A 21,413-nucleotide genomic window follows, 5' to 3' on the forward strand; every position below is an offset into this window, starting at 1 on the left:
GCCTTAGTCACTAACAAGACTACAAGATCGCGCCACTCATCCTACACTCATCCTTCACTCATATTTGGGTTAAAATACGCACATAGTGGCGTCCCCATCTTAACTAATTGATAATTGATAACAAATAGGCAGTGCTCAATTTGTAATAAAATGAGGTGCCGGAACTGTAACCTATTTTTAATGTGATTTGTACCTATTTATGCCAATATTTTTATCTTCCCAAAAGGGAGGTAACGGAATTCCGTTCTTTCGCGTTCCCTCGTAAATCGAGCACTGCAAATAGGTTAAAATCCAATAAACAAGGGTCCATCTTGGATGACTTATGATGGCCAAATGAACAAAGTTGGCAGCACTGGCACACCCCACCGTGGGCATTATAAAAAACCAGCAGATTCCGCTCGGCGGAAAGCTGCATAAAAGATTCCGCCCGACGATTTTGTCCAATGATTTTGCCCAACCGAAAACATTGTGCATAAAAGAGGCCTTAGTTCTTTTGGTCTAAAATCTGAGAATCACAAATTATTCAAATGATAGCACTTAAAAAAAAACCTAGTTGCCTACTCCAGTACTTTGTATTGTATTTAGAAGTTTTATAGGTTTATATATACTCAACTGTCTAAAATTAAACTCATCAATGACCCCAACCAGATGTGTTTACGATCTGTTTTATTCTATTCATGAATACAATTAATTGTGTAGGCTATTTTACTTCTAGCATTCTTACTCATACTCTTACATCATCTTTCTGCTTCTTACTCCGGTACCGATCGGGTACCGATACCGCTTGTTTCTATCTTTACTGTCTTGGTTATCCACATACTTGTTTTTTTTAAATTGAGGCTGAGCTTTGACTTTTGAAGGTCTTAACTTTTCTGAGTCAGATGCAGTTGAATCTGTTTCACTTGGTTTATTTCGCTCTACTAACCTAAAACAGGCCAGTTCTGTTACATTTGTAAGTACTTTTGGGCACAGATCATAACATTGTTTTAGTGTTAAGTCAGTTAAAGTGTTTCTGTAACCAGTGCTATGCATAGACCGCTGCGGTGGTTCATACGGTGGTATTTCAACTATTGCATGTTAGGACTGGACTGAGTGGGCTGGTGAGTGGTCTCTTTGCTTTGGTCACTGCTGTATTCTTTTTGTTTCAAGAATCCAAAAACACTGTTAGTTTAAATTATACATATAGCCTTGTACAAATATGTCCATGAACACAAAAGCTCTTCTTAGGAAGTCTATTGCACTAAGGTTTTATTTAAGTATTTATTTTAGGGTGATGTGAGACATTTTTTTTATTTCACGCTTGCATTTTATTTCAGCTAAAAGACTTGGAAATAAAGGTTAATAATCCCAACATTTTAAACGAATGTAGTTGAGTTAAGCTGTTTTGTTTTATGTTAGTTTATTGCCCCTGGGCTCTAAAATAAGCCAGATTAGCTCCATTTCTTTTTTAAAAGCCTAATTAGTTAAATAAATTGCATTAAAATTACAAAAATCACTGCATAAACATTATCAAGTTGTTAGAGCTGCAGTGAACTGCACCTGGTACATAATCCCAAACAGCACTGCCCCAACAAAATAAAACTTACCATGCTTCATCTTGTATTTTATGTTTTGACTTTTTTGTTTTAATTGATAGTCTACTGCAAGAAAAGTTTTTAAGCACTGGATCTAATATTATTAACCTGCAGGTTTTGAAGAAACCCCTTTGGTTTGAATAATAAAACCAATAAGCAAGTTTCATACTGGTTTCACAAATTTAGTTATTTATTCAAATTCACTTTACACATTTATGTGATCATGACAAATGCAATGCATACTTCCTTTACAGTTTGTGCTATTACCTAAATGAGCAAGGGTTACAGTCATTTTCAGAAGATTTTAAAACTCAACTTTCAACCCAGATTTTGTTTGTTAGTGGTTTTATCACTAACTATATAAATTTATCCAAAGTTTACAACCTATGTTTGGACTATAATGATCAACTATACTTGTTAAGTATAAATAAAATTGCTCACATTTTGTTAATGCATATGTGCATTGAGCATTAATTTTAGTTTTGGCATTTTTTTTACTCTAAGAAAAAAAACTAGAAAAAATCTGTGTATGTAGCTGTATTTATTAGGATATACTTGTAACACAAAATACTTGGGAAAGAAGAAATTTGATGATTGTTGTTGTTGGTTATTTGAATCTTACAGTGTCTGGAGGTGTTCTAGGCGTAGTTTTATTATCATCATGTTGGTCATTATCAATGGAATCTAGTTTTAAGAGGACTCGACTTAGCTTTTCAGATGTGTCTTCCCTTACAGAAAGTCTTGGAATAGGCCTGAAAGTTGAAAGAGTTTGGTCAGTCTAGAACGTTTGTATATAAATTCTTAAACTACATTGACATTAAAGTTTAAAATTTGATGATTCTTCAAAAGAGAATGAACGAACACTATTACATGATCCTATTACTCTACACAAATAACAGTATATCTTGAGGACATCGTAATTTTTTCCCAGAAGTAAAAATCATCAGAAGGTAAAGACTAGTCTCTGAGTGTTTACTGAAGAAAACAGGAAAGCATTCATAATATACACACACCACTTTCAAGAATGCTTTCAGATTATACTTTGAAAAATGAAGAACACTTTGGATTGGAATTTGTATTTTCAACAAAATACAAATATTTATTTGTGAATTTTGAAATATTTCTACAAATGGCTAGGTCAGTAAAAACAGATTGTAGCCTATAATTCGTTGATTTACCTTTTAAACAAAAATATATTAAAGTAAGTGTTTCATTGTGTATAGCACAATACAGGTTTGTTTGTTGAACAAATAGTATGTGTTCAAATATTGAGGATGTTACATATTAAAATGAATTTAAGTTCAAAAACAACTCACGGAATGACTTGATTCTTAGGATCCACCACAGAAGACCTCATTACGCTGGGAGCTTTTGGCTTTTTATTTTCTTCCCTGGGACAACATGTTATAGCTGAATACTTGTTGACTTTTGTCTATTGCATTTGTTGTAAATGTTGAAGGACAATAAAAGACTTCGGAAGCCTGATTTCTCATTTCTGACAAGGGATTTTTAAATGTAAAATATGTGGTCCCATCCAACATAAAGAATTAAAAGATAAATAACTTAATTTAAGACACCAATGAGTAGCAAGCAGAGAGCTATATAAAAAATTATTAATTAGGTTCTGGCATAGACGGTCAAGGGAAAGTTTCAAGATAAAACCAAGAAAATAACAGTATTTATTTTGAACTCAAACTATGGCAAAATACGTTTTAAAACAAATTGAACAAATAACCTGATAAATTTAAATTACATATATTAGGTGGTAAAACTTTTTGAAATCTACGGTTGCTTTTGTAGGGTACAAGCCAATTGAGCTAACTAACTAAGACAGGATTAAATTATTTAAATCTTTAACTTTTAACATCATTTAATCATTTAATGAGTCAAAAAGAAGAGTAGAAATAATAATCCTATTGATGATAAGAGTACCATGTGACTGATTGCTTCGTTGAATACAATAATTCCCCCTATTTTCAAATGTTTTCTAGGTAGGGACTTCGAGATGCATTGTTGTTAATCAAAACCTATTATAAAAGATAATGATAGGCTATCCAATTTCAGGTAGCCGTCCTATCATGACCGTTTCTGCCAATTTTCTAACAGTGGTGTGGTGCTTCACAAAAATCACATTCAAGAGCATAAAATAGACCTAGATTGAAGTATAGCAACATCTGTCAAGAGCAAATTTTTAGCAAGATTTCAGATGGTATTGGTCATGATAGGAAAATGATCAACTTTTGTCCATAAGAAATACAAATCTGCGGTTTAATAATGAACATTATATGGATTATGAATGTCAAAATCCATGAGGGTTATGGACATTTTCTGCACCCTAATTTAAGTTTTCTTGCCTTTTCCGTTGCATGTATACTTCTTTGAGCATTTTTTAACGTTTACTGGCTCTCTTGCAGCTTTGCAGCTTACATAGAGTTAGTCTACTTGGTCTGAGTGTTTTTCCTAGCTGCTGCTCAATGCACTTCTGGATGGTTCCCTCATATTTGGAAGCTTCTGCTTTATGCATTTTGAAATGTTTTGAATGATTTTCATAACAGTTTTTGTCGAGTTTGGCTGGTAATCTGGCACAACCTTTCCCGTTTTGACTTCAGATGGTCAAATAATAAAACTATAGTAGTACGAGGCTTGTCCAGAAAGTAAGTACTACCGCCGGCACAGCGTTAAAAACGATATTACGCACATGCACACTAGTCTCCTTGGTTCATTGTTAAACAGCTGACGCAGTAACTGTAAAGTTGTGTTGGGTTACATTTATTAGTGTACACTCAAAATGTTTGAAACAATTTATGACCCCGCGGACTGTAAAGTGGGTTCTGTATGCATTTTTTGAATACAAGAAATCTGAAGTCTGCTGAAATTCATCGCCGACTTAAAGAAGTTTATGGAGAAAAAGTTATCAGTGATGAAATGGTACGAAAATGGGTTCGGCAATTCAATGATGGGCGAACCAATGTTCATGACGAGGCTCGCAGCGGGCAGCCATCTGTTGTGAGTCAGGAATTGTTTGAAAAAGTGAATGATGAAATTCGTGAAAACAGACGTTTCGCCATAAGAATGCTTTCTGATGAATTACGACAAATTTTAAAATCTCTTTTGCATAATATTGAGGTTAATAGCTTGAGTTATCGCAAGATGTGTTCCCGCTGGGTTCCGAAAATGCTTACGGCAATGTTTCTCTTCAATGTCGGCATCTTTCTGTGTAGAGGGTATAGAAAAGTTGGTTCCTCGCTACGACAAATGTCTAAACAATGGAGGAACTATGTAGAAAAATATCTTAAGATATCTTCTTTCTTGTTGAAATAAATGTTGTTGGAAAAAAATTCTCTACATGTTTTTCCTCCAAAACGGTACTTCCTTTCTGGACAAGCCTCGTATATTTAATCACTAGGGCGAAAGGTGACTTTTTTCAAGTTTTAATAAAAATTAGAGGGGGTTGAAAAGACTGTTTTGCATGTGAGGTGAACTATATTTGTTGTTATATTATACCATTAGTTAAGCAAAATAAGTTAGAAAACGACAACAATATTCATGTTAAGATAGCCCCTCAAAACGACTTCTTAGCTTGTTTTTGAATTAGCTGAAGCAAACAAGCAGCTGTTTAGTAAGTGATTCAATCATTTAGACTATTAATATTGTGTTAGTTGTACATTTTATTATCGATTTGTCAACAAAAATGCACCAATAACCTACAACCAATTAAAAATAGCAATACATACTTTCGAAACTGTGTTTAAAACAAACAGCTGACTTTTACACCCTATAGGGACTAAAAATGTGTTTTACTCCCTACAAGTAGGACACTAGGAGTAAAACGTGCTACTTTAGACCTGCAACACATGTATTAAAATGTCTGTTTTGCTGAAATAGGTATGACAAAAAAGGTGCATTTGATAAGAAAATTTTGATAAGTGACAGAGGGATAAAATTTTACTTACTTCTTTTTCATTGTCTTCTTTTTCCTGTAAATAAATCAAATTTTTAAAAATAAAAACACATTATAGAGCAAACTAAAAAAGATATGATGAATTTACGGATGATGACTCATGCCATGATGGGGAAATGAGCCCTTCACACTCTAAAAGACTATAGATTAATAAAAGGGTCACATTTAAATAACTTAATAGTGAAGAAGAAATATTCAAAATAGTTATTTAGGACTTTTATTTACCTACAGAACACTAACATATATTTCATGGTCTATATTACATTGTGTCTGGTGTTCAAGGTAATGGAAAACACAGGCAAGCATAAAATTAATGTCGCTAGGGTAACCTCTATCTGGAAACAATGACTTTTAGGGAATATTTCAAACAATCATCAACGAGATTTCTTGGGTAATATTTTAAGACTAATAATCAAACAACAGATATGATTAAGGAAAAATAAGTCCTGATGAATACTTAGTTAAAATACTTGCTATACAGACAATAAATGATTTTATTTAATTTTACCGGAATTAATTGTTAAAGCAAATGGGATAGTAATAGCATTTGCTTGTAGTTCAAAAACACTTTAAGAATTTCACCTATAAAGTATTAAGTATTACATCACTTCATCTATGGTACCACACACAACCTTACTCTAGGAGCTAGATATACAAATGTACATATTTTGTTAGTACAAGTACATACTTAGATTTAGAACTTTTTCCAGCAACAGAAGTGTTAGATACACTTTCCAATTGACTTGTAGATCCCCCACTCACTTCTGGTTCACTGTAACATGAGATAAAATTTACTATAGTCACTTATCACACTTTTCATTGATTTAGTCCATTATAATGATTTTGTGATATCTAGAAACAAAATGACTCATAAATACATTTGTTACTTGCTCATAACACAAAAGTACCTAAAGCTACAGTGGATATTCCTCAACACAGAGTAGCTAAAAATAACTTTCTCATTATTTTTTTATGTAGATTCTTTAATAAGTTGTCTGCAGATCTTAGTCAATCCACAACCTATAGTATTATTACTGAAAATCCACTTTAAATACAATATTTCATACTGCCTCCATTCACCCTTTTATAATCATACCTATTGTCATTAACTACTACCATTAATTATATTAGATACGAAGTAGACATATACTGTATCCCATCTATATGGACCAGCTCGCTGTCGCCAATTTGTTTTTGAAAAAGAACATAACTGTGTGAAACAGTCTCAGAATGTGCAAGTGTCTAAAATTATATTTTGTACCTAATATTTAGTGGCTCACATATAGTTGATAACCGTTGTTGAAGCTCACAATAAGTCATTCAACCAGTTTGGCTTAGTAAAAAGTTCTTGTATTTAACAGAGATTAGTAATTTGGATCAGCACAATATGTCGGAGCACACATCATCTACAACGGTTTTCTATTTTTTTAATGGTGACAACTTTAACATGGGTTGGATTGTCTAGTTGTATCAATAGGTAAATGTTCTTTCCAGATCACAATGTTATTCCAATCTTATCATTTTATTTGTTTACGTGTCACTTAAAATATTTACCTGTCTACATCTTTATACTCTTAATCATGACTGTGTCAATTAGAAAGATGGTGTGTGAGTAAGGGAAAAGCTCACAACAGCACTGAGAGTCTCACCACTAGACGCTGTATGTATTAAATTAACCCAACGGCAATTAATTGTTGGGATGACTGTACAAAACAACTGTATAAAATAAAGCAACAGTGTTGAGGGAAGGGTTCTAGATTACATTTTTGACACAATCTATACCTGACAGTTGTTAATTTCTTTAACAAGGTTTCTCTTTCTACCTGACAGACGTGTGAGAAGTCACTGGTGACACTACGGTAACTCTGGGAGGTTCTGTGCCCATCAATTTGTCTATCCAAGTTCGGAAACTGCGCCGTAGAGTCATTATCTTTGAAATAGGACCAAATTTTAGTCTTTAATTATAAGTTACTACACAACACCTTTATAATAAGGTGCTAAAAATTGATGGATAACTCTCATACGTACATTAGACTTACAGATAGGGGTCTCAATCCCGGGCCTTCAATCCAATCCCGGGATTTTGAAATTCATCACGGCCGATCCCGGGATTATATTATTTTATTATTTTTAACTATTTAGCCATTTTAAATTAGCAAGAAGTCCCCTTATTGATCCTTTAATGTTTTAAACTGGCCTTATCAGTGTTCCACTGCGCAATTTCACCGGAACTTTCATCACCCGTTTCTTATTTACAGTGTATAAATATTAATATGTCACTCTAGAATATAATAAATAAATAAAAATAACAGGCAACCACACTGGCATGTAGCCTACACGTCACACTAATGTGGAAACTAAATAAATAAAAATATAAGGATAAAAATATAATATGGCAAGAATCACGAGTAGCAGCGTAAAAATGTTATGTTGACTGACAGAAATAAAACAATATAAGGTCTGCTTATGTAGTAGTGTGTGTACAAAAAACGTAATTTAGTATTGTAAAGTATTTAATTACCACACTAATAACCAAATACGAAGATAGATTTTCAGTTACCGATTGGCATGTTATGTTTGCCACATGAATTGGGTTGTTTGCGTATAATATCAAAAGTAAAACTCAAAATAACTTATAGGATATACCTACTATAATTAACTTTTGAATAATGTAATAACATTTACAGATAGAAAATCCAATTCGTCTAAAAGCATGAAACATAAATTGAAATATGTTTATTAGCGAATTTCCCATATAGGGAATAAGCTATTACCTTAGTACTCATGGTAAGACCTTTACCCGGGACCGATTAAATTTTTTGTTTTGAGGTCCCTAGAGGCCAAAAACACCATCCGTTCAAATTCATATGAATATATATATGTGTGTGTGTGTGTGTCCGTTAGCACGATAACTCGAGCAAAAATTATCCTATTTTGATGAAATTTGGTACAAACGTGTAAACCTACGTTTATTCAAACAAGTTCACGAACCAGCATAATCGGACCATGGGAACGGGGGTTTATGGGGGGTTTTATGGGGTAATAATAGGGTTTTCCCACTTTTGACCCTAAAAACAAAAATGTTTGCAATTTCTTTTTAAACCGTTTGGTAGAGCTTAAAAAAAACAAATATTTCGGTATATTGAAGCGCTATTGTATGCCTAACGGTCACGGAGAAAATTAAAAAATAGTGTAATTTAAAATTCCCATGTTATTCTTATGGAGAAAATGAAAACTGTTGTAGTTTACTTGTTTATGGATATATATTGATAAAATTTGGCAAATTTATTTATTTCATTCTATAGTATTGACGTATTATCAAAAACACTTTTTACCTTCTCCGTAGCAGCAAACTTAAGCACTTGTTAAATCTAATGTTGTTTAAATTGGGAATATTTTAGTAAAAATGTAATCAGACAAGTTGAAATTCGCTTAGTCTGCAGGTTTGCTGCGGCGGGGGTATTATTTATATTCCGTAAGTAAAACTCCTCAAATTTACAAAAAAATCTATATAAACATAGATTTTGCAATCCCGTTAATCCCAAGATTGAGATCCCTACTTAAAACTGAATATTTTACAGTAAAAGCCCTCACATCTTTCCACAGTGGTGCCACATGTCATTGTCAAAGGCTGATAAAGGTTAAATAAAATTATGAGAGGAACATAAAACAAAAGCTACAGAGAGTACAAATTGTACCTACATAGTGATGTTATTTTTCTTATACTCATAAGAAGCTTGGAAATAATTAGATGTACTAAATTTAGAATTGAAACACAGTGATACATGTTGAGACTTTCACACCAGCATTCTGCAGAATGAAGCACAGTGGTGGGCATAAAATATCATACAATATTTCGTATTTTCCTGCAGCCATTCCATTGTCAATTGAAATTAAACAAGGAAATCTCCAGCAAGGTCTTGGGGATTAAGTTTTTTTTTTCGTGTGAAAGGTATAATATTATTACATTATATTGATCTTAAATTGTTCTTTCCTGTTACTCTTTAGACCAAGCAGGGCCATCAAACTTAGCGTCCAACTAGGAGCAACTTGAACTAAGTCAACAATTCATTTAGTTTGGTAATTTTAAAATAGGTTTTGGATTTATTTTAATTCCTATCGTCTATATATTCTAAGAAATTGGGATTTTATAGATCAGATAAGGAACGTTCCATTGTGATGTATATTTTAGTGTATTCTTCAGTCAGTACAATCAATGACCCAACAAATCTTTTGGGTTTTTCTGGAAATAACTGTATCCATTCTGTTTTTAAGGTGTTTCTGGCATTTTTTGGACCTAACTGGTGTTTTTCATGTAATTAAATTACCATACTAGTACCAACAAGGCGGTTTCCATTTACTTAAAATACACCAGTATTACATATTACCATAATAAATTTTAAATATGATAACTCAAAACCTAAATTTTATCGCACCTTTGTTTAAACTAAAGTAGATTTTTTTTATTTGTGTGGAATGGCCCAACATTGTTTTTTATTGTTACTACCATCAACCTGTTTTGTTAGAGAGCATTAAAATTTCTTACCTGTGAAGAGAAAAGAGCCAACAAAACAAAAAATATGATGTAATAAAGGACATAAAGCATGAACGGGCGTTCTCTAGTCCCGAAATGGCGTCTGAAGTCTTTTGAAAAAGGGTAGAGAAGATCTTCAGCCTTACTGGTCTGTAATTTAACAAAATTCACACAAATTTAATAAGAACGTATATGAACATAAATAAAAATTAAATATAAATATATCAACGTATTACAAGATGGGTACAAACATGAATAGACAATGAGTTCTTGAGTATTTTATTACTTTAAAAGTGGGTAGAGCCTTAAGTGTAAAGCAGACAAGACAGTGCTTTATTGTACAGTATGTAAAGTAAAAAGATCAGTGCTTTAAATTTACTAAAAATATACATCCATCACTCAAGGTCTCAAAAAATAAATAACGCGAGTGCCAAAGAGCAGTGGGGCGGGGACTTAGCAAAGAATGATAAAATCACACCCTCTGATTTGAACGATTTGTAAGGAAGTAATGAAACCTATAAAAATTCAGCTATAACAGAACAAGTAAATCATACTGTTTCCTGGTGAGAGAATAAATCAAATATACATTTTCAGACTTCATTTTTTAAATTTTACGGGGCAGAACCCCCAGACCGAACTCCTCTACCGGGGAGCTAGCACAACCTGATTTGCACACCCTGTTAGGGTTCCCATCAGTCCGACCCTGTAGGACTACATGACAGTACTTGATTATTTTATTTTGTCACTAGGCTACGATTATTTATTATTATTTGAGTTGAGTAATGTATGTATTGTTATTGTATAAGTTATGTATATTTACCTTGTGACCAACTAGTAAATTTCCCACTGTGGAATATATCAGGAATATGAATGAATAGAAAAGAGCTAATGATGCCGCAAACAATCCATCTTGAAAATCCTGGAAAAATAGTTAGGTAGGTACGTTTTAATATGTTCAAGTATGTAATATTTCTATGTAATATTGAAACAATAAAGATTTTTCTAATAATAATATAATAAGTATTGAATGAAAATAAGAGATTGATAACCTGCACATTGATTTCTTATCAAATATTGAATCAAACGTAATACACTACTAATTTTGTAACTACCTAATTGTTTTGTATTAAAAGATTTTATTTCATTAGAATAACTTAATTACCCCGCCTCAGCAAACCGGCAGACTAAGTGAATTCCCATTTGGCTATGATTTGATTTCCACAAATCGATTTAAATAGCTTAATTTATATAATATTTATATTATTTATTTTTTAAGCTCTACAAAATGATTCAAAGAAATTCTATGTTTTGAGGGTAAAAAATGGGAACAACTTCTTTTTACCCCATAAAACTCCCTGTGAAATTCCATTCCCATGGCCCGATCATGATGGTTTGCAAACTCTTTCAAATAAATGTAGGTTTTGCATGTTTGTACAGAATTTCATAAAAATAGTATGCTATTTACTGGAGTTATTATGCTGATAGATACATTATGTATATATATAAAGGAATTTGGACAGATGGTGTTTTTGGCCTCTGTGGACATCAAAACGAAAAAGTAAATTGGTTCCGGGTCTAGGTGTTACAGACATACGGTAATAGCTTATTCCCTATAAGTTAGTGGGAAATTTGCTAAAAGGTAAAAACTAAATATTTAGAACAACCATGAGCAAAAATTTAATTCTCTAAATGTATGAAAGGAAAGTAATGCTCTTAATTAATTTGTTTGCTGTTGTTTCTCAGTAATCTTGCATAGAAAAGTGTGTGGAACAAAGTGGTTTCAACTGACACAACTATGATGTCTTTCTTCAGTATGTTAGTTAATTTATCCTTATCAGTAAACTCACACTCCAATACAATGTAAATAAAATAATTTACTTACCATCATAATGTGTCAGTTAACCATACTGTAAGAAATGTAGGTGTTATTCACAAAAAATTTTGACTTCTCATGGTGTAAACTCAAAAGTTTTGTCATTTGATCATGTTTATGTTTATGTTTGGATTTAAGTGGTCATATGGGTTGTTATTCTGCAACAATGTTTAGACCCAGACAAATAGGTGATTTTTAAAATTATATTTATTTATCATATGCCGTAGTGTTCTGAAAGTGGTTGAAATAAAAAATTCCTCCACCCCAGCAAACCTGCAGATTAAGCAAATTTCAATTTGTCTGATTGTATTTGAACTCAAATATTTCCATAAACAAGACATATTTATTCTACAATATATAAAAGCATAAGATTTAACGAGTACTTAGGGTTGCTTCCACGGGGAAGTTTATTATTACCAAATGTATTAGTTTGATGAAGTTCTACCACCACTTATTTTTGCTTAATCTTTATGTTGCCCCTGATTGACGTTTTGCTGTTGAGCTTTTGTTTTAAAGGTAGGATCAAGTGGAGAGAATAGATTTCTTACCGTGAAACCCCCTAAATTAAGTGAATGGATTATAGAGTTCAGGATTAAATAAATAAATTTGACACATTTGATAAACAAATATACCTAAACAAGCAAACTACAACAGGTTTTTTCTTCCATAAGAATAACATGGGGATTTTAAATGTACAGTTTTTCTTGAATTTTCTCCTTAATCTTTATTTGTACAACAACGCTTCAATATACAAAACTATTTGTTTTTGTAAACTCTACAAGAGAAACATGGTGGACTTGGGGCTCTGCCAAGGGTTGGTAGGGGTGTCCTAAGAATGGTCTTGGTCTGTAGATGAGCCATCAAAAGAGAAAATAGGTATCTCTACTTACTTTAAGTGCTAAATTTTCATTAATTTGGTCCCTTCTCATGTGTAATGGGATTAACAAGGTTTCACGTTGCATGGCATGAATTGGCACTTAATCCCAGCACGGAAGGGTGCTTGCTGTATTCGGCTATCAACGACAATAGTATTATTTGTATTTCGTTCGCGTCTACCAGTTAAAGTTTGTCGGCCTCCTCCTATTGGCCGTCCTGGTCAACATCTTATAGTCTCCATTATGTTGAACGTTTTTTTTTGTTATGTTTTGATTTTGTGCAAAATTTTAGTATAACCATCTGTTTCAAATATTAGTGTCAATTTCAAAGTATTCATCTGTTCAAATACAAACAAACATTTTCTCCCTAAGAATAACATGGGTACTTTGAAGGCCACTGGGGCAGAGCCCTGATGGAATTCCAAAGTGTTTTTGTTTGATGGCAAAACTACATGCTAAGACTCTTCTAACGACACCTTGAACATGGTGATCGGTAGCACCACCCCTCCAAAACAATTATGAGAAAAATATGCCTAGCGTATTAACACGTTCGCTGCTACGGACGTTCCGGAACGTCAGCCGGGCCACGGCGCCAGGAGCTAAGAACGTTCCAGAACGTCACCGTTCATTGTTGTTTAACGTTGCTATGGATAAGCCAGCATGTCACAAGCGTTCTATATTTCTTTGCAGCTCGTGGGGACGTACTTTTCTGACAATAAAAAATATAGTTTCCCAAATCACCACCAGGGTTGTTTGGAACAGGGCTTTGTTTTACCTCTTTCCTGCTAGATAGCGACACTACTTTACCGACTGTAACCTGGGTAGTGCTGCTATCTATCAGAATCACTTAGTACTATATCCAATGCCAGTATTATTGCAGAAAATTGCCATCCAGTATAACTACTGTTGTTTTTACTGTAATTCAGTGTATCGGTGGCAATGTCACGCAGCGGCCGAGCGTTAGTTCAGCAACTGGCGCCGTCCCGGCATCTAGCGCTCAGCAGCGAACGTGTTAAATATATAGATTTCATTTAATTTCATTTCAAATGCTATGGGAGTGAGGGAAACAGGTCCGCAACGTAGGAAGTGGTGAAGGAAGTAGTAAGGGAGAGCAGTCCAGAGTGTGGGAACTGTTTATGACGATTAGATTAAGGTATCTGCAATCTTAAAATGCAATGGGAAGGGAGGGAAACAGGTCCGCGATGTAGGAAGTGGTGAAGGAAGTAGTCAAGGCGAGCTATCCAGAGTGTGGGAACTGTTAATGACGATTAGATTAAGGTACCTCCAATCCTAAAATGCCGTAGGGAAGGGAGGGAAACAGGTCCGCGACGTAGGCAGTGGTGAAGGAAGTAGTCAAGGCGAGCTATCCAGAGTGTGGGAACTGTTAATGACGATTAGATTAAGGTACCTCCAATCCTAAAATGCCGTAGGGGAGGGAGGGAAACAGGTCCGCGACGTAGGAAGAGGGGAAGGAAGAAGTAAATGCGAACAGCGAGGGGTGTGGGAACTGGTAACCGTTTGTCGCAGTTAGATGTATCTGCAGTACTGAAATGCTCTGAGAAGGGATGGAAACTTGTCCATGACATAGGAAATGGTGAAAGGAGTAGTAAAGGCTAGCAGTGCGGAGTGTGGGGAATGTTTGTGGCAATTAGGTTAATGTAACTATAGCTATTTACCTTACAAGTGTAGTAAGAGCGTTTTTACATCACAGGTGAATGTTGTGCAACGAGCGGAAGCGAGTTGCATAATTTACCGAAGTGATGTAAACACGCTCTTGCGTAACGTGTAACTTACAAGATTTTACCTGACCCGACAATATACAGGAGGTTACAAACAATATTTTTCATTATCCATTTCACTCATTTTCTAACAGTAACGTTCATTTACAAACAAAAGCTAGGTTAGGAAAATTCTTCAAAACATAACAATAAAATTCAAGCACACAGCTGATTTCTAGCGTTGAACGTCGTTGGCTCCATAGAGGTATATTTTTTAAGTTAAGCACTCAATGTTATTTAAATGGGTTTCATTACATCATCGAGTGAGTTTTTTTTCAACTTTACATCACTCGAGAAGTAACAAAGTTATATACATCACGCTTGGGATAGGGAAGTTTAACATGGCGGGTTAGGTAAAAATACTAAAATGCTATGGAAAGAGATGAAAACAGGTCCACGACGTAGGAAGTAGTAAAGTTTAGCATCACAGAGTGTGGGAACAGTCTGTGCAGTTAGATTAATGTATCTTCAATCATAAAATGCTATGAGAAGGGAAGGAAACGGGCCCACTACGTAGGAAGTGGTGAAGAAAGTAGTAAAGGCTGGTATCGCAGAGTGTGGGAACTATGTCTGTGGCAATTACATTAATGTATCTACAATCCTTAAATGCTATGGGAAGGGAGGGAAACAGGTCCACGACTTAGGGAGTGGTGAAGGAAGTAGTAAAGGGGAGCAGTGTGGAGTTTGGGAATGGATTAATGTATCTGCAATACTAAGAATGCTTTCAGAGTAAACTAATGATTTCCCTGAGCAAAGCTCGGTCCCCAGGTACTTTCAGCTTAAATTAACCAATCGATAGTTTTATTAGCAAAACTTATGAGGTCAAACTGGGTGAAGCCCGTGGGTAACAGCTAGTAATGAGTTAAAGAAAAAAATCAGTTTATGTATTTGATGAGAGTTTCAATCTAATTCATAGTTGACTACCAGAATATCTTCCAATATTTTAGCTAGGATTGCATGTCTTCAAATACAGTAATACCAAGTTTGGCTTCACACTGAGAAAAATTTTCGTCCCAATTAAATACCATTAGTTATTTATGATACATTCTATCTAAACTTTTAAATTGGGTTAAGACTCAAGAACACCAGTGTGAATCAAACCTTAACCTTCCAGAGGTCGCATCACGGAAGTAACCTCCAGCGATGTTTTATTTTCCGCGATTATATTATTTTGAGTGGTGTCGGCACTCGGCAGTGTGTCACTGTACCTCACGCACCTCATTCCTAGAATAGAGTGAAGGTCAAAACTCACCCCTACTATTTTATATTTGTTAGTTTTGTTCAGTTTTGTAAGAGGCTGGAAGTAACTTCCGTGTGCGCTCTGCCGATTCTTATACAGCCTGGAGGCGACATCCGTGATGCGACCTCTAGTTTAGTGTGTGCGTTGGTTATTGCGAGGAAACAATTACTGCAAATAATTTTTTTTTACGAATCATGTCATTATTTAGTAAATATATAGTTTTTACAAGATGAGTGAAGAAGTTAAATTTCTAATTGCAACACTCTTAGCCGTGCTGAAAGGGAGATTCACGAACGATGTATGTACAGAGCCATTTAGTATTATGATACCCATTATGTTAAATTACTTAAAACATCAGGTATTGAGAGTGTTATAATCTAAAACAACATTATAGGACATTGTAGTAAAATTCAAATTAACTTCTTGAATATATTCTTGTAAAATATATCTTCATACACTTTTATGTTAGAACAATTGATAGAATAATAGTTTAGTTTTATATTTATAAAATCTAAATTAAGTTTTTAGCGAATTTCCCTATAGGGAAGTAGCTATTACCGTAGGTGGCACGGTAAGACCTAGACCCGGGACCGATTTACTTTTTCATTTTGATGTCCCCAGAGGCCAAAAACACTATTCGTTCAAATTTTTATATATGTATATATTTATATATATATATATATATATATATATATATATATACGTCCGTGAACGCGATAACTTGAGTAATTTTTGTCCGATTTTGATGAAATTTGGTTTAAAGGTGTAAAGCGGGATAAACTTGAATGAGTTCGCGAACCAGCACGATCGGACCATGGGAACGGGGCTTTACGGGGGGTTTTATGGGGTAAAAATTGGTTTTTCTCACTTTTGACCCTCAAAACACAAAATTTCCCAATTTCTCTTTAGACCTTTTTAAAGAGCTTAAAAAAACAAATAATTTAGTATATAAAAGTATTTAGTTCGATTATTAGTAACGGAGAAAATTAAAAAAATTGTAAATTTAAAATTCCCATGTTATTCTTATGGACAATATTGTCAAATGTAGTTTGCTTGTTTATGAATATATTTTGATCAAACTTGGCAAATGTATTTATTTTGTACCAAGCTATCAATATTTTACTCAAAAACACACTTTATTAGTTTCCTTGTAGCAGCAAACCTAGGTACTCGTTAAACCTAATGTTATTAAAATATATTTAACTGAAAATCAATTCAGACAAATGGAAATTCGCTTAGTCGGCAGGTTTGCTGCGGCGGGGATATTTTATAATTAAGAGTTCACTAAACACATATCTGATGTGTTCAGTAAACTTTCTTTATGTTTTCATGTTATCTATATTTCATAATCTTTGGCTCAATTAATTTCTTAAATATTTTGCTTTCAAACATTTGTTCATGAAATTAAATTATTTTCCCTATTTTTTTTATTTGGTGACATATGTTGTATATGAATGTAAATAAAACAGAGCTTGTTCTCCTATCCCAAAAGTGTGTTCATTTTTTTCTCCCTCTTATAATCTCCATTTAATTTCATTCTCTACAAATCATTCATGATGTTTAAAATTAAAAATAAAACTTAATTTGAGCACCAAAATAAAAATTTTACTTCATAAATGTTTGTTTTTATTGACCTCCGGGTGCGCCCTCTCCCGTTTTGAAAACCAATGCGCCCTCTGAAAGGTTAACAAGAGAATCTTACTCTTGTTTATACAGGTTATGTTATAAATTAGACCACAAGAGATTAAATTCCTAGTTGAAATATTAGGAGCAGCTAGAATGTATCTATATATAATACGTGAAGCCGTTTTTTTGTTAACGCAACTCCTCCCTTATTTGTGGACCAATTTCAACGTTTAAGGTGTCGAAAGATTCGTCTCAATATGAAGTTTTGCAATAAGGTTTTAGAATTTTGCAATTCCTACTCTCAAGGGCATGAGACCCTCTCAAAGGTCGGGTTTTCCCCATAAGAAATACATAGAACAAGTTTCAAAACAAAAAACAGCTGTTTATAAAAAGAAACTCATTAGCTCTTTGGGAGTAAATATTGATGTTTTAACATCCAGTAGGTTAAGACCAAGTTAAACAGTTAATCAGTTTTGTAGGATGAACAGAAAATGCCTCAATTTAAAAGAAGAAATATTGAAAACGGGAGTAGGAGAAAATTATATAAGACAATAATAAGATCTTATGCATATGAGGAGAGTGAGAAGCCTGGTCTAACAGACATCCATCCAGATACACATTCACTTGGTGAGATGAATAATATTTGCCAGTTCTGCTATGTAACTCACTTTGGAAGTGAAAAAATATACGAAGCACATAGTGTTGTCACGGTGGTAAAGTAAACTCCCCTAATGTCAGATCAAATGAATGCATGCAAGAAACGTTTACTTCTGACACTGACAGATCGAGATATTTCAAAACATTTAGTAGAAACTATAATAATGCCTTGACTATGATAAGTTCAAGTAGTAAGATTGTTGGTAAGATTATACCAAATCCTGGCAGACCTTTTGTTTTTATTGTAAACTTTTGTATTACTTGCTCTACTTCAATTGAGAAATAAAACGCAAATGGATTGTTTACTTCTAGGTTATGTTGTCAGTTCCACGGAAAACTTATAGAAGGTTTTTTGACTTAATTTACCAACACAATCCAGACATTTCAAGTCAAAAATAAGAAGTTTCAACAAATCATTAGCTATTGAAAGTTTTAGTGTTAATATTAGACCTAACATAAGTGAAGGAATTAGTGTTTATGTATTCAACGATCAAGTTGTTACAGTCAAGTTTATTTTTATGATTTAGGAGAGGCAAATAATATACGCTGTTCACAAAAAAATAAATATGAAAATTGCTATCCAAATCGTATAGCTACAAAAAGAGTTATCCAACCTATTTCGACAAATGAATCAATACTATCAAAACTTTGGACAGGTATTTAGAGAAACTCTACTGAACGTCAGACTGACAGACAACACGTTAAAATATGTTACCCACTTTCAATGGTGTTGCTGCTTTAGCCTATTCAAAGCAGATTATGGCAGTCCAGTTGGCAACCCAGAGTTTGTGGGTAAAAAATGGAGCACATGAAACTGTTGATATCACCTCACTTTTCAGGGTTCTCCACGGAGAAAATTCGTTTGATTAGGGGGATGTCTCAAATCAAAGAAATAAAATTGACCCAACTTAAATTACTAAACATAGGTTATCAGTAAGGCAACAGTTTTTGCCAATTCTCAAAGCTGGAAAAACTTTGTTGCAACATGTTAACTCTAATTAAAGCAGATCGTTTAGCATTCATTAGAAGTACATACATTTCGAGGACCGCAATGACTGTTAGTGCTCATGATACATACAAGATTTTTCCTACCATAATAATTGACTTATCATAACACACAGGTTGTATGATTAGTATTGAGAAAGCAGGGAAAGCATGACGTTAAAAGTTCTTATAGTTGTTACCGATACTTCTATTGAGTTTTGGGAAAGCTTGACGTTAAAAGTTCTTATAGTTGTTACCGATACTTCTATTGAGTTTTGGGAAAGCTTGACGTTAAAAGTTGATATGGTTGTTACCAACACTTCTATTTAGTTTATGAGATATACTAGGCTATCTTCAATAATACTTTTGTCGGAAATCCCAATAATTAGTACAACTTCAAATTTAAATCAGTCTTTATTATAGTATAATACAGGATTAATATAATTATAAAAGTACAAAGATAAAATATAACAAGGCAAATAAAAACCATTATCATATAAGATGTAAATTCTAAACATAGCATTCTTTGTTTAGATTTAACAAAAAAAAACAAGTACTGTAGGCCTACCTAATTTAAAAGGGTGCATGACAAATATTTAAAAACTCCTCCTTGGTGATTAGTGATTTGAATAATTATTGTTTTTTTTCATTCTCATGACACAGGCAAAATTTAAAAAAAATTGATTGTAATAAACATGAAAATAAAAATCTAACAATTGGTGTTATGATATTAGAAAGTATGACTCATCTGGTATCGTTCAATTCATAACAAAATGAGGAAAGTCCTACAAACATATTTATGATAACCCAAACTAACATTACCACCACAGTGCTGTAAAATATGTGACCCCCGTATAATACTTAAGTACTGGAATCGGTAGTGTTGAGTTTACACAACAAAATGTGATGTGTTATTAAATTTTTGAAAGTTCAATGTGCTGAAAACCTGTGATTTTCCATCACCTATATTGCTACCTTTTCCAATGGATTTCCAAGCAGATTGCACCAATTGACTAATTTATAGAATAACATTATATCACAGCTGTGTAGCATATTCACAGTTTGGAAGCAGTCAGCCAATTGAAATTCTGAGGCTTCCTGTCTGCTGTTGGATTGATCATCACGTTGATGATTGTAGGCTGGTTCTCGACCTGAAACGTATATTCATTAGAGAACAACCAGAATCATAAAGTTTAGTTGATAACCTCTAACTCATGTTCAACTGACAAGGCAGGTAGCCTATGTCAACCTGCAACGTATCTGCAAGTAACTGCAAGTAACTGCAAGACTGCTGAATACATAATCTCAATATGGTTTACTAATTCACCAACACAAAAGACAAGATCCTGGCATGAAATTTAATTCTTAGACCAATTGTACACTATTTTACATACCTATCTCTACCTCAAACTATTCTAAGAGAATACTTTATGACAAATACTGTCTATTATTTAAATAGTAAGAATTGGTACTTACGGACAAAGCTTTTTGAAGAGCTTTTTGCAGTTGAGGGATGGTCTGACAGAAGAACCCTTGTCCTCCAAACAAGTCTACCATCTTCTCATAATGAACACTGTCACTGAGGGAGGTGGGAGGCAGTCTACAAGGTAAATGGCGTAGAATTAGTTTAGCTATTATGATATCATAATATCTGTATACTTATTTAATACGCAAGCAGGTTTTTTGTGACAATTACTCCTCCAAAACTACTGAACCGATTGACATGTTTTTGGTGTCATTGGAAAGGAAAGAGCGTAACGTGAAGTTGTGCAGGAAACTTTCTTTTTAGGGAAATAATTAGAGAGTGAGGCCCTGGGCCCTTTAAAGTTTTGTATTTCTCCTTAAGATTAACATGGGAACAAACATTGTTATGAAACTCCAGCTGTTGTCAGAAATTAAAAGTGAGAAGAAGAACATACGTTAATTGTAAACAGTCAATGTGTAAATTATCTATATTTTATTAAAAATTAGTATAGTTTTGGATGTTGGTTTGCGTTTAACCATTGACTATACTATATACCATAAAAAACGCTACATGAAACTTTGTGAATAATAAGGCTTTTTTTGTTTTAAGATTTAACCCCACATATTATATACCAAAATGTTTGTCTAGGTGTGTATATTTGCAAACAGACTAGGTCTCTGCCCGAGTGGCTTTTGAAGATCCCATGTTATCCTTATGAAGAACATATTTGTTTACATTATGATCAGATGGGTAATTTAATTGCTGTTAATACTTTAGTTGCAATTCAAGGAAACATGTACTACAAACATTTTCTGACTGGGTTGAAATTAAGTATATACTATTTGA

General features: G+C 33.7%; 2 protein-coding genes across 6 annotated transcripts in view; both read right to left on the reverse strand.

Moving 5' to 3' along the window:
• Positions 1-681: 681 nt before the first annotated feature.
• Positions 682-12,071, reverse strand: LOC128989929 (uncharacterized). 4 transcript variants are annotated; one of them, XM_054412079.1, is made up of 8 exons: positions 11,952-12,071; positions 10,890-10,988; positions 10,082-10,219; positions 7,359-7,465; positions 6,224-6,307; positions 5,528-5,551; positions 2,891-2,965; positions 2,096-2,326 (listed from the first exon to the last, which is right to left on the reverse strand). In XM_054412079.1, exons 1-8 carry the CDS (start codon positions 11,955-11,957, stop codon positions 2,182-2,184), a joined length of 678 nt encoding a protein of 225 aa, XP_054268054.1. In that variant the 5' UTR covers positions 11,958-12,071; the 3' UTR covers positions 2,096-2,181. The 4 variants fall into 4 exon arrangements, with proteins under 4 accessions (XP_054268055.1, XP_054268054.1, XP_054268056.1 ...); XM_054412080.1 differs by lacking the exons at positions 2,096-2,326; positions 2,891-2,965 and adding an exon at positions 682-925; XM_054412081.1 differs by lacking the exon at positions 2,891-2,965.
• Positions 12,072-19,497: 7,426 nt separating this feature from the next.
• LOC128990225 (2-hydroxyacyl-CoA lyase 1) overlaps positions 19,498-21,413 on the reverse strand; it is a 28,346-nt gene continuing 26,430 nt past the window's right edge. For both annotated transcript variants that reach the window (XM_054412525.1, XM_054412524.1), the window contains 2 exons: positions 20,579-20,702; positions 19,498-20,253 (listed from right to left, as the gene is read on the reverse strand). In XM_054412525.1, the coding sequence (XP_054268500.1) occupies positions 20,158-20,253; positions 20,579-20,702 (220 nt within the window). In that variant the 3' untranslated portion in view covers positions 19,498-20,157. The remainder of the gene's footprint in view (positions 20,254-20,578; positions 20,703-21,413) is intronic.

This window comes from Macrosteles quadrilineatus, unplaced genomic scaffold, assembly GCF_028750875.1.
Source record: "Macrosteles quadrilineatus isolate MER2022 unplaced genomic scaffold, UCM_ALF_1.0 Scaffold_3__2_contigs__length_128488019, whole genome shotgun sequence".
Taxonomy (NCBI): domain Eukaryota; kingdom Metazoa; phylum Arthropoda; class Insecta; order Hemiptera; family Cicadellidae; genus Macrosteles; species Macrosteles quadrilineatus.

Excerpts from the sequence above, each read along its gene's own strand:
- LOC128989929 (XM_054412079.1), bottom strand. Across the intron at positions 2,966-5,527 it reads AAGAAGACAATGAAAAAGAA|GGAAGAAAATAAAAAGCCAA; the intron begins GTAAGTAAAATT and ends ATGTTGTCCCAG. Across the intron at positions 2,327-2,890 it reads CCTAAGAATCAAGTCATTCC|GCCTATTCCAAGACTTTCTG; the intron begins GTGAGTTGTTTT and ends TTCAACTTTCAG.